Below are 12,962 nucleotides of genomic sequence, written 5' to 3' on the forward strand. Positions count from 1 at the left end.
TTTTAAAAAAAAATGAGGGCAGCAGCTTTTTTTGATTAATAATGTGATAGAAGGGTTCAGAAATGAAAGGAAAAGGCATCCTGTTTCACAGGCATCTGATCTAGCTCTTGGAGCAGACACCAGTACACTGAAGAGAGCACTGTGCTTGGGATTTGGGAATGGAAGAGGAAATTGCTTGAAGTAGAACAGTTCCTCTAATTTCCCAGTGAGACAGGACTAGCTGGGCAATTAGTAATGGCACGGGGCCTGAGCACCTCAAGACGTGTGCCATCACACAAGTGAGCTCTTGGGTAGGGATCTGCCAGAAGGGTTTTGTTGGACTGGCTCAGTGGAAGTTCTGTCCAGACCAGGCAAAGTTGAGGAGGTGAACCCATGTTTCACAGACCTGAGCCATAGTGCCCTTGAAGGTACGGATGCGGACATTTCATCTTGCAGTGCTAAAGCCAGACACCTGTATATTGATTTCATATATAATTTAAAACATAGAAGCATCAGGTGAATGCAACCTACCCTCAGCCTGCTGATGACTAACTAAGCAGCGTTTGAAATCCTCAGTTCTTCTCTACAGAAATCAATAGGACTGGTAATTTCTGAGGCTGTAATTCCCTTCTCTGGCCCTTGATCATCTCAGCTTCCAGCTGTTATTACTCACTTGTGTAAGATGATACTGAGTCTAGCTGAAAAAATAGGAAATTTTGATGCCTTAAAGCTAATTTTTTTCTAAAAACAACCTCTTTCTAGAGGAGTAAGCACAGCTATTGTATTTTCCTACCCTACTCTCTTAAAGAAACCTAGATGAAAAATACTAAAGCTATTTTCAGTTATTAGTTATTTTTCACTGACTAAAAAAAAAGTTGCTATAAATGTGCATTAGTATTAATGCTGTAAACACCGTCAGGTTTGCACAAGAAAAACCTGGCAGAAGAAGTGAACAGCAAATCCTGCACATAAAAGAAACTGTTCTGCTGCTAACTGGCAGATTCTGGATGCACAGTGCTGGAAAGGTAATTAGCAGCATTTTCCAGCAGCCCTCCTGCCAGAATAACACTTAATGATGTTAATAACCACGCAGGAGAGTGTTTGAGAACTAAAACACGACAAAACAGCACAGACCCAGCCTTTTGTGCTTTGAATGCCTCTTCTGCTGTCACCCCCCCAGCCTCTCAGACAGCAAGTGTAATTAGGTTATTTGGACAGTAAGGGGATGAAAAGAAATAAGGGCTTAATCATATACTCTGAGCCAGTGTTTTTGCAAAAGCACTCAGCACCCAGGAGCACAGCCAGTTTTTCAAAGGAGCTCAGCTCCTAGCAGCTCTTTCTTAGCTTCAGAGCCGTCGGGCATGTCTGCCGTGCATCGGAGGTGGGGATGCAGCCGGTGCCCGTGTACCAGAGACAGCTTTCATCCACCTGGGCTTGAGAACCAGCAGCTGTCAAGGCTCAGTGGCTCTGCAGCAGATTTCCAGCATCACCAGCTCCCTGCCCGCCTGGTGTTGCTGCAGGCAGTCTCCAAACTGTCTCCAAGCGGCCAGCAGCCTGATGGCTCTCCGATCCCCGAGCTGTGTGCCGGCACACCGCTCCCGCACACCCCGGAAAGCAGCTGCCGGCCAGGCTGGGGGGCTGGATTTTCAGATGGACTGTCTAAAGACAAACCTGTCTTGATGGCCACCGTATGGTACGGCATAATCTTGCCCGTGGAAGCATTGACTAGCTGTAGAAGTGCTGCTGGGGGCTCCATGCAGACATCTGGCTGCCCTAGCTGTGTTTGAGCTACCCGGAGTGTGCGTTGTGCAGTGAGAGCCACGTGCCCTCAGCGGTGATGCTGTAGTGTGGGAAGGAGCTTGCACCCAACCCAAGAGAGAAAAACACCAGCTGGAGAAAGAGTATTCCTACGAGAAGGACATATACAGCAATGACTATATAGCTATTTACCTATAAAAGTAGTGCAGGTAGACCTTAGGTACTTTGAATACCTACTGCCCTGCACAAGGAAACATAGCACAATCCCTGCCTGCACTGTAATATTCTTTGCTTGGACATTTCTGAACATCTCACAAATTAATAATGTATCCATGTTACACTGGACTCCTGGAAGTCCAGACAGCTTTGGCTCAGAGCAAGCACAAATATTTAAATATATTTGACTTCATATATTTGAGTAGTTCTGTTGGCTTGTGTTGCTTAGATTTAGCCACTTGCTTAAATGTTTGCATGTTTGAGCCCTTGGTTGTGTTTCATCTGTGAAGTTGAATTAATGCTTATTAGGTAGGTATGGAGTGGTCTGGGGACATTTTTCCCCCCCCAGAAGGTTGGCTGTAGTCTGGAGGCAGGTTTCTTTACTACAGCATGTCATTTGCTGCTGTGCTCCGCATGGAAAAAAAATCCTCCTGAGTAAAATGTTGGTTGGCCTCGATCTCTTCCAGGGGAAAAATGAAAAAAAAAAGAGGCAGGCTAATTTCATTCCTTACCTAGGAGGCTGCAAAAGAAAGTTACTACCCTCTTCCATTAATTAAAAGCCTTGTTTAACGAGCTGTCAGGTACAACAACCAGCTTTGCTTCACAGTGGCCTTGCTGCTGCTTGTCAGCTTACAGAAGCCTGCAGGATGCGCTTTCAGGTTTCTAAAGCAAACACACGACAATTGCTAGGCAGGGGTCAACTGTGCTAATGCAGTGATGTATAATCTGCAGGAAGAGCTTTGAACATGGAACTTAAATAATGTTCTCGCTGTTTTCCAGTGTCAGGTCTTATTTATCTAATGTCTCCTGAGATGGTGCTCCATATGTGTCCATCATTTCAGTCGTTTCAGGAAAGAAAGTGCCTGGCTTTCTAAATATTTGATTAAATTAGGAAACTGGCTCTCTGAATTTGGTGTAGCCAAACCGGGAAGATGTTTTTCCCAATAGGAAGAATCTCCTATTGGGGATGATGGATCTACTCATTTCCACTAATACAAGGAAAGGACTCGCTTGCTGGGTCTGGGTGGTGAGTGCAGTAAGAGTTAAATCTTGAGCCTTTCCCTTTGAAGAAGGGGATAACTACATTGGACTTTTCTGGTTTGCCTTGTGGGAGACATTGCTTGAAATATTACAGCTGAAATATTACAGCTGACAGCTGAAATGCTACATCTGAATTTATGTGCAAGGCAAGATGTATAGTGCAGCCTGAGATGAAACCAGCCAGGCAGTGTAGCAGGGCAAGGGGGGGCTTCTGGAAACTGGTAGGAGGGGCCGTGCTGATGGCTGAGAGGCCCTGAGTGTAATTCTGTGTTGCTTCAAGGCTGGACTTTTGTGGTATTTGTGTCCGAGGATAAGCTGTAAGGAGAACAGCAGTATTACACAATTATATTACTAATGAACTACTCACTAAACCAAGGGTAGGAGGGAGAAGCTCTGTAGGGACTGTTCCCGCTGAACGGGACTGAAACTCATTCTAAGAGAATTTAACTTTGTTTTGCTCGCAGGTCCTTGGGTAAATGTAAGCTCAGGGATCAAAATAAGTATTGCTGCATCTTGGGTGATGGTATGTGCATCCTGTGCCAGATGTGCCCTGACTTTTCAGCAGGGTGAACAGCAGAGGGTGATGTCTCCCAGCACCCCAGCTCACTTAAGGAGTGAAGGCCAGATTCCCATTTAGGCACTGGAAAATGGAACGTGCTCCCCTGTCCTCCTCAGCAGCTCACCAGTGAGAGCCCTAAGTCCAGAGATGGCAGTCTTGGATCCATATCCCTCCTCTGGATGAAGGCACTCAAGCCCTCCTCCCAGGATGGCCCGACTGCTGGGATGTGTTATTCTGGGAAGGAGGGGAGGGAAGCTGTCTGGTCCTCTCCTGCTAAAGCTCTTCCAGATCTCATCGAGCCATTGCATTACACCTGAGAGACTGTGAGTACGTATGTGACTCCAGCCCTTGTCATTAAGTTGGGGGACATGGATTTCAAGTGCCATTTCATGGTGAATTTGGAGGTATCAACAGTATCTTCAAGTTTAGGTGACAGCTAGGCAGCTTTGTTGAACTGTATCTTGGAGCCTGGATGTTTTAAATAGAAGTAAGGTGGTATATAGACATGCACTGTGGTTTGTGACTCTGCCTTCAGCACTGCGACTGCAATGCGAGGGGGGTACCTGTGTGCCTCAGTTAGTGGTAAAATATGGCTAACAGTGGGAGGGAAGTACTTAAAGCTGCACCCAGGAGATAAGTTCCCCAGTGAAGATGTTGGCCTAGATACCTATGGGATTTAGGAGCACTAACAGTTTTCCCTGTAGTCTCAGAGATTGGCTCCACCCTGGGAGTTGATTCTTGGTTCCCCATTGTCCCCCATGTGTGGACACCTTTACCTGAGTCAGGCATGTGTCCCTGTCCTGTGTGTCCCTTGAAACATGGTTTTGCTCTACTGACTGGCTCTGTTGAAATTGTTTTGTGGGATTTTTGTGCTTATTGCCTCAGTCTGATTCACATCTGCTTGGTATGAGTATCAGTGGGTTTTCTGGGACTCTTGGTAAAACTGTGTGAGATCTAGAAGTCAGGCTTCTCTGCAAAAGCGCACATGATTTGATCAAGATGCCTTTAAAGTCTGTGGTGTGAAGCTTGGGTTTGTCCAGTAGTAAATATTTCTTAAATGAAGTTTAATGAGGTTTTCCAGGGAGCACGTGTCCATCTCACATTGGTGTTGGTTCAGGAGTTGTACCAGAGCTGCAGGAGCAAGAAGGTAAAAAGCCCTGCCTGGCTCAGCAGTTGAGTTTGGGAGCCAGTCGGTGTGGCAGTGTTTGCAGAGGTTAATGCTGTCGAGGTGAACCACATCAGTTTCTTTGTTTTATGAATGGGGAGAACCTGCTTTGCCTATCCACTGGGGAGTTGTGTGATTTAATGGATATCTGGGAATAGAAAACAGGGTCTGAACCTTAAACGTTACTGCTGATTCGGTATCTGCATTTGTGCATCTTCTGCTCTACACCCAGCTCTAGTACATGAACAGCCTTTTTATAATGATAAAATGTTTAATGTAATACTAATTTTTTAAAAAATTTCTATTAAACCCCCCTATCTTTCAGAAATGGGGCTGTGATTTTCCAGAGGTCTGAGGAAACACATTTTGCTCTGCAGTCCATGGAAGCTAGGTATTCAGTGTCTTTGAAATTCAGACTCTGTATTTACCTGTTGAGGGCAATTAGGTAGAGAGAGGGAGTTTTTCAAAGAATAAAACATGTCAGGATCCCTACCACTTCCTTAAGGTCCTTGGAGTCAAGACCCAGGATTTCAGATACGGTGTAGTTAATTATTTCTGTTCTTGTTCTTTGAAGCTCCTTAGAAGCTCTGTCTGGGATTTTCAAATGAGGCCAAAAACCTAAGCACAAAGGTAAAGGCTTCATAAAGAAATTTGATCCAAGAAAGCTGGCAGGGCTGTTAGGAAATACTGTGCACAACTGGAGCAGCCTGGAAGAGCAACCAGTGGTACACTGGTATTCCACAGTACAAGGGTCATTCTCCTGGACTGATGTCCAGGAAGGTTGCCCATCCAAGTGTTTGCATTTCAAGTCAAATTGGTGGCATTGCTAAATGTTTTTCTTGTTGTATAGTAGAGCATAGTGTCTTAAAATTTGGAGTCATATCTCCAAAGTGGATGTTTAGCTTATAAAATACTTAATGATGGATATTCTGTCAGTAGGTCCCAGGAGAATTTGCAATGCTATAGATCCATATCACTATCAGTGCATACACTTTCATTATGTTTTACATCTCTCCCAACTGTACATAATTTTCCCTATTTAAGGGAAAGCAAGAAGGCTTCAAGTCAGAGAAAGTAGCTAGTGATGCTCATTAAAACCCCACGCAGCGATAATCTCTTTCCGTGTAATGAAGTTGCACTGAGCTTTACATTGCTTTGCTTTGTCTGTGCAGATAGTTGCAGCAATAATGGCAATCACAGGAATCGTAATGATGGCATATGCAGATGGTTTCCAGGGTGATTCAATTATCGGGGTAGCATATGCTGTTGGATCAGCCTCTACATCTGCATTGTATAAGGTAGGTCATAACTGTTTGTTAGTATTCTTATATTATTTAACATTGGGTGTTAAAAATGCACGAGTACAAAGCAAATCACTATAAAATAAATGTTTTATTTTATTCATCCCTCCTGCATCATTCGTATTGTGACCAGGCAATGTCACGATGTCAGGAAATCTATTATGAGGGTAATTAGTTGTTAGCTGCCAAATATTCAGAATGACTTTCCTTTATGAGCCTTTAATGAAATCTCCATTACTATGCTGCTAGGAGTTTAGGATCATGTTTTAATCATTTCCTGCCACCGCAGTTTATCGACACTATTTCGAAGGGGCTTGCCACATGCAGCAGGGAGGAGAGCCTGAATGCGGGTAGTGCTGCTTTCCCTGAGCGGGGACGGACGGCTCATCCCTGGTCTGCACTGCAGCTCTCTTGCGTATTCTGTGCTCGTGCTGGGCTCGGAGCCCCTGTGTGTGCCTGGTGCAGGCGATGCATTAGAGACATGCAGGGCTTTGCCCCCTGCTGGAAAGGAGTGGCTGCTCTTGAAGGTGAGGGATGAAGAGGGCAGGGATGTGTCTGAGTTAGAAATAGGTTGGGCTAAAGGTGGCTGTATTTATTGTCAGCTCCGAGAGGGTGAAGGGTATGTAAAGAGGAGAAGTTTGGAGTTAGTTGTAGTGGGATGAGAAGTTGCCTCCCAGCTTTAGACTTTGTCTTGATGATAAATTTGTTGTGACCGTTCAAAGTGCATGAATTTAGGCTCGTGTAGGACAAATCCTCTGTGAGGCTTGTGCTGCCTGTGAATCTGAAGCGAGTCCCTCCAGGCTAGACTCTGCTCTCACAGCAGGTTCATGCTATGGAAGTCACTGAAGCCCCCTCACAAATCCTAACAGTGCCAAGCACAGCCCAAATCCTGTAACTTTTCGTTGCATGAATGGTATTGTCCTTGGGTTCTTAGTTACACTTGCTCCTCACGGCATTTGTGTTAAGCTTTGTTGTACAGACTCAACCATCCCCGCTGTAATAACGTGGTATCCCCCTCTGTGCTAAAACACAGGAAAGGGCAGAAATCAGACCAAAGTTTCCCTTGCAAAAGTTCTGTAGGAAAGGGCTGGGTTGTGGCACACTGTCCTGGTCAGGGCTGTCCCCATGCCCCACTCTCCCCAAGGGAGTGGAGGACTCTGTGCAGGAGGACTTTGCTTCTCATGACAGGCATGAAATCTAAAACCCTCGTCTCTCCTCTCCTTTGCAGGTTTTGTTCAAGATGTTTCTTGGAAGTGCAAACTTCGGGGAAGCAGCTCATTTTGTTTCTACCCTGGGCTTCTTCAATTTAATTTTCATCTCTGTTACCCCAATCATACTGTATTTTACAAAAGTGGAGTACTGGTCCCCTTTCTCTGCTGTGCCGTGGGGTTACCTGTGTGGAGTAGCTGGCCTCTGGTTAGGTATGTGATAAAAAAATATACTCATTTTTCTAGCTCTTCTCTCCCCCCCCCCCCCCTCCCCCCATCCCGCCCCAATACAAAATTAGCCTCAGGCACAAACAGTCCCCCTCCCCCCCCGCCCCCTTAAGCAGCAGAGCTCTCTCACAGATTAAATCTGATCCCAGTGCAAACAGGTACTTCTTAAAAATTGATTCATATTTTTCATAAGAAGCCTTAATACTAACATTAATAGCAGAGAATAAACATGAAGGAGTCATACTAATTGTCTGCTTTTCATCTTTACATTCCTACCGTAGTTTCACTGGTATTTCCCTGTCTCTGGCACAGCTTGATTGCTATAAATCCAATTTCAGAGCTGCATGTACGCAGTAGTTCCTGGCACGCTCTGTGAGGTGTGTGTGCGCTGACACCGGGACCCACAGCGCTGAGGGAACATTCTGTGGGTGCTGCAGGGCTCTGGGCAGAGCTTGCACCACTTTGCGTTAGCCTGCAAAGGCTGGTGCTGTTTATTCTCCTGCGGTCTTCACCTCCCCTCCGCTCTTCCACAACACTCCCTCTTTCAGAGCCACAATTGCTATCCTCTAGCCAGGCAGAACAGCTGTTGGATTCAGCCCAGGGGCATTTTAATTTCCAGGTATAACAACATCCTTTCCTTTAGTCAAGTCTCTATTATTTCATAAATGAAGAGGTTTTTGTCTCCAGTACAAGTATATTAAATGGAAACAAAGAGGCTGTCATTGCCCGGTACATAGCCCATCCACGCAGCTGTCTTGAGTCATGGTTGGGCTGACAGCTGAGGTCCTGTGAGCACCTTGAAACTGCTCTAACCTGAATTGCGGCTGTTCTGTGAGCACCTAAGGGACAAAAAGTAGGGATAACTTACCACCCAGAGATCTACCCTAGCGTATAATCCCAGCCAGGAGGGAACAACCTTGCGGAGCAGGCAAACTTGCTCCTTTTACGTAGGGGACTCACCAGCAAGACTGGGTGGTGGGTGATCAGGGGGGACCTGGGGTCCTGCCACAGCACACAGCACCAGCCCTGGCTGCGAGAGCTGGAAGAGCACTCTAGGGAATGGTATGAAAGGGAAGGTTGTGTGGTTTGCTTTTGATCTCTCAAGGAAATTGGAGGTGGCTGGGAATGCTGTCATGTAAAAAAAACCCAACCCGTAAATTAAAGATGTTGAACATTTGCACTTCGGACAACTTTCATTTTGCCTTCAACACGGCAGCAAGACCACGGTCTCACTCCAGTCTGCTAAGTTCGCAGTTAACTTAATCGGCTAATTGTATTTAGTGTCCTTTAGAGTATGAGTTCCTGCTGCTGTCACCTTTGGTATGTGGTCCAGCTAGAGGGGTGTGGGGCCTTTCATCAGTGAAACGTCCTACTAAGACAAGGACAACACAGCCCCAGCCAAGAGGGGAAGCTGGGATCACCAACCTTCTGGTAGGAGGAGAAATGATGGCTTATGGCAGCAAAACTAGGTCGTTGGTATCTGATTAAAACTTGGACAAAGCTGTGAAATATGAGTGTGATAACCTTGGTATTACAGTTTGTGAAAGGACGTACAGCCCTCCCTCTTCCCCCATGCAGAACTTCCCCTCATTTCACACTCATATATAAAAAAATGAAAATCAATCGCTTTGTGACAACTACATCATTGTGGTGTGCATACTGAGCATATAGCATACTTGTAGGGTCAAGGTGGAGGAGAAGAGTCTCACTCTAGTGTTTTTCCCCATAATCATGTATTATTTTCTCTGTTTTTCCCTAGCTTTCAATATTCTGGTTAACGTGGGCGTCGTGCTTACATACCCCATTCTGATCTCTATCGGCACAGTGCTCAGCGTCCCTGGAAATGCAGGTACCAGTACCGTGGTTGTTGGTGGAAAAATAAGCACACAGGCACATAGACAGCAGAAGCAGTTTATTGTCTAAATAGTCAAAATCTGTTGTCACATATGTCAAAAGCAGTTCAGTCTCCTTCGGCTTCCACAGATGCTCCTGGTGATGGTGGGTGTTTCAGTTGGTGAAAGCCTTTTTTTTTTTCTTGTCTCCTTTCTCTGGGAGTGAGGGGATGTGTCCATACCACGCAGATGAGAGGGCAGGCTGATCACCAGCCAGCAGCCCAATGCTGGTTGATGCTGAGACGTGGCAGGGGCAGCGTGCTGCTGCTGCGGCTCAGCACTGTGCTGGTGACTTGCCATGCAGCAGCGGGGCAGGGTGTATATGTGGAAGTTTACTCCAGAGTCCTATCTTGTTGAATAGCCTCTGTCTCTGCTCTTCCAGTTTCCTCCTCCCCCCTCTTAGCCTTGCCACTCCAGGTATTTGAGCATGTTTTCAAAGAAACATCTATTTTTAGGGGAATGCAGGTCAGAGCTGTGAAACGGTCAGTTCCTGTAAGAGGCTGCTGACGGCCTCAGATGTGCTGTTGTTGCTGGTTGTGGAGTTGGGAGGCTGGGCCTGGAGGCATCAACTCCAGCTTTCTGACCTGCATGCTGCTCTCTCCCCATCACTGGTCCATGCAGCCCAAGGAAGCATTACGCTGATGAAACCTGCTGGAGATAAAAGAGTTACCATAAATTATCTTCCCTCTCAGAGCAGAAATGGAAACCTTGAGGCTTAGACCTCAAGGCTAAGTGTGGCACTTCCAGTACCACACTCTCAGGTCAAGCTGTTCTCTGAACTCAAGGAGCTGGTCACTCTAGAGGATTGAGAGCGACGTGGCCAGAGTGCAACACGCAGGTTACCAAGATGTGCCAGGCTGGTCTGATGCTGTAGATCATCCTGCTGCAGTTTTGACGACATTGTTGTTTCTTCTTCACAGCTGTGGATCTGTTGAAGCACAAAATGATCTTCAGCGTAGTGAGGTTGGGAGCCACCATCATCATTTGCATTGGGTTTCTGCTGATGTTGCTCCCTGAGGAATGGGATGAAATAACCCTGAGGTTCATCAACAGCTTGAAAGAGAAGAAAAGTGAGGATCATGCCGACGACATCACAGACTCCAGCGTACACACAAGAAGCAGAAGTAGAGCAAATGGGACAGTGTCTATACCACTAGCTTAGGGCTGGTGGACTTTAACTGCACGCAGATGTATATTCTGTGAATATAGCTTAAATTTCCTCACTACTTGTATGCTTAAAAATGACATTTACTCTGAACTGGGGATGAACTGTAAGATAAGAGAAATACATCTATAATAAATGTTTACATTTATACACTTATCAAGGAACGGGTGTAAGTAACTACAATAAAATGTTTTGTAATAAAACCCACTTAAGCTTGTGTCTTACTGAGCTGGTGGGTTTAAAATACGGATCAAGTCTACATCATTTATCTCCTTTTGCTGGCAAAAGTAGAGCCATTCTCAAGGATACAAATCTTGGATATTTCCGGCTAAATCTCAAAATTGAACATGTCAACTTACTTTCAATAAAGTGACCTTTAACTGAGGTAGTAGTTTTGGAAAGCCATTTCAAACCTCTCCCGGCATTTTTGAGAATTCATTCCTGAAAGAAGCTGATGTTCACATTGATATTAGGAGTTATTATCAGAATAAATATTCTATGATGTGCAAAACATTAATTTTTCATTAAGTTACGTTATTGTGAAATATGCGATGAAAGCTATTTCGCACATAACCTGGACATGCTACAGTGCTCTTAGCCCAGAGGCGCGGCGCTGGAAGCTTGTCTCCTCTCCATTGCGTACTGTGCCTGCAGCCAGTGGAGATCCATGGCTCAGTACGGCTGTCCCAACCCACGCAACACCCAGGACATCAGTGGGGGCAAGGGTACAGGTAGGCACTGCTGAGCCACCTTGCCTCCCAGTCCAGTTGGAAGAGAGAATTCCATTGCTGAACGTAGGAGAACAGCGTGTTTATGTGGGCTGTTGCCAATTAAAGCAGTTCAAACTACTTTTGCTAGGATTGTAGATGCGTAGAATTTCTACCTGCCCTAGTCACCCAAACTGAGGAACCGAGCTGACGTTGATCATACCCTCGACTCCAGGACTGCTGCTACAGCCTTTGCGGGCTTCACACCTTGTCCCAGCCTTTGCTAAAGAACCGACCACACTCACGACACCCATGGTGTGCTCCAGCCTGTGACCGCGTAGTTGCAAACGTCCTATAAACCTGAAACCGCCCATAGCTTCGCCCCCCCAAAAGGCACCAGGCTCCAGTGCTAGCTCCACATCCCTCCCAGAGCCACGCTGAGCTGTGCCTCTTTCCAACACCAACTTTCTAGCGGTGGCACTGAATTTTGGATGCCTATAGTAAAGCCCAAAATAGCCTTATTTATCTTTTTTCCTCCCAGAAAAGCTGCACTCCCAGCTGAACAACAAGCTTCTCATGAGAGATTGAACACCCCGCATCGCCAGCGTCCCTGGGAAATGTCAGTTCCTATTTTCTACAGCTTTTCCTTTGGGCCAAACAACTACTTTTCTTAATCTCCACCATGAAAAATCTTTCAAAAGCCAAAACCAACCAACCAACCCGCCCAGTGCCTTCCCTAAGCCTATCACTGTGTAATTTAGGATGGCTGTTTTCCGTTACAGCATTCCTAGGATCAACCACGCAAGATGACTTTGATATGCAGACAGAAGTTATTTTTTCTTCTTTTTAAGAAGAATAGAAACAACTGGAAAATAACACAGATTGCTGAGCTCTACTGGCCTGCCCGCTGTTTGTGAGTTTGATTAGTAGCTACTAGGGGTTTTTTGATGGTATTTCTGCCAGAAAAAAAAAATTACTAGGGAAAGGAAATGTTTGTTATTAATAATATCAGTTGTATGATAGCAATGTTTCTTACTAAAATACCAGCAAGAGCACACCCAGCACAAAGCCACGATTTATTTGGGGGCTGATTGCAAGCTCACCTCTCCGCGAGCACATCCTGGCTGGCGAGTCCTAACGCACCCCTTGTACCGCACTGATGCACGAGGGGGTCCCATGGGAGCCCCAGGGTTTGGAGACGTGCCCGGGGGCATCGCTGGTCCCAGGGCAGAGGTGGCAGTGATGGGGCTGGAGGGTGGCAGGCAGCCGCTGTGTCCCCATGGCCATTAGGGCTTAATACTGCTGCGAACAAGGCAATTCATGCAAATAATAACAAAAAGCACCTTTTTATTTGACTCTCTCCTATTTGATGGTTTTTATCTTTTAATGTTCATGTCTAAACTGGTCCGTGCAACCAGCAGAGCTAACAAAATACTCATGTGTATTTAAAAAAAAAAAAAACAACCATCAAACTTGGGCTCTTTCATCACACGACTGCACAATTAGGGCTGTAGAAACCAACCCAAACCACCATCCCCTTCGCACTAAACCCAGAGGTGTAAGGGTTGGGTGCACAATCGCACACGGTCTTTTAAAAGTCTCTTCTAGCATTTGAGTAGTGGGCTCAGCTCCTCGTCTGCTGCTTTCAAAAGGATCTAGACATTAAAAATGTTCTAAAAAAGTGAATTATATCAAACAGGACATACTGAAGGGACAATACGGCTGAGAGCAAACAGCACATGG

General features: G+C 45.8%; 1 protein-coding gene across 4 annotated transcripts in view; it reads left to right on the forward strand.

The window, feature by feature from the left end:
• The window catches only part of SLC35F4 (solute carrier family 35 member F4), a 131,741-nt gene extending 121,067 nt beyond the window's left edge, over positions 1 to 10,674 (forward strand). For 3 of the 4 annotated variants that reach the window (XM_075501575.1, XM_075501577.1, XM_075501578.1), the window contains 4 exons: positions 5,891 to 6,016; positions 7,248 to 7,440; positions 9,215 to 9,304; positions 10,268 to 10,674. In XM_075501575.1, the coding sequence (XP_075357690.1) occupies positions 5,891 to 6,016; positions 7,248 to 7,440; positions 9,215 to 9,304; positions 10,268 to 10,509 (651 nt within the window). In that variant the 3' untranslated portion in view covers positions 10,510 to 10,674. The remainder of the gene's footprint in view (positions 1 to 5,890; positions 6,017 to 7,247; positions 7,441 to 9,214; positions 9,305 to 10,267) is intronic. The other variant, XM_075501576.1, reaches the window with a different exon arrangement.
• Positions 10,675 to 12,962: the final 2,288 nt, after the last annotated feature.

The sequence above is a fragment of the Mycteria americana genome, chromosome 5, assembly GCF_035582795.1.
Source record: "Mycteria americana isolate JAX WOST 10 ecotype Jacksonville Zoo and Gardens chromosome 5, USCA_MyAme_1.0, whole genome shotgun sequence".
NCBI lineage: Eukaryota > Metazoa > Chordata > Aves > Ciconiiformes > Ciconiidae > Mycteria > Mycteria americana.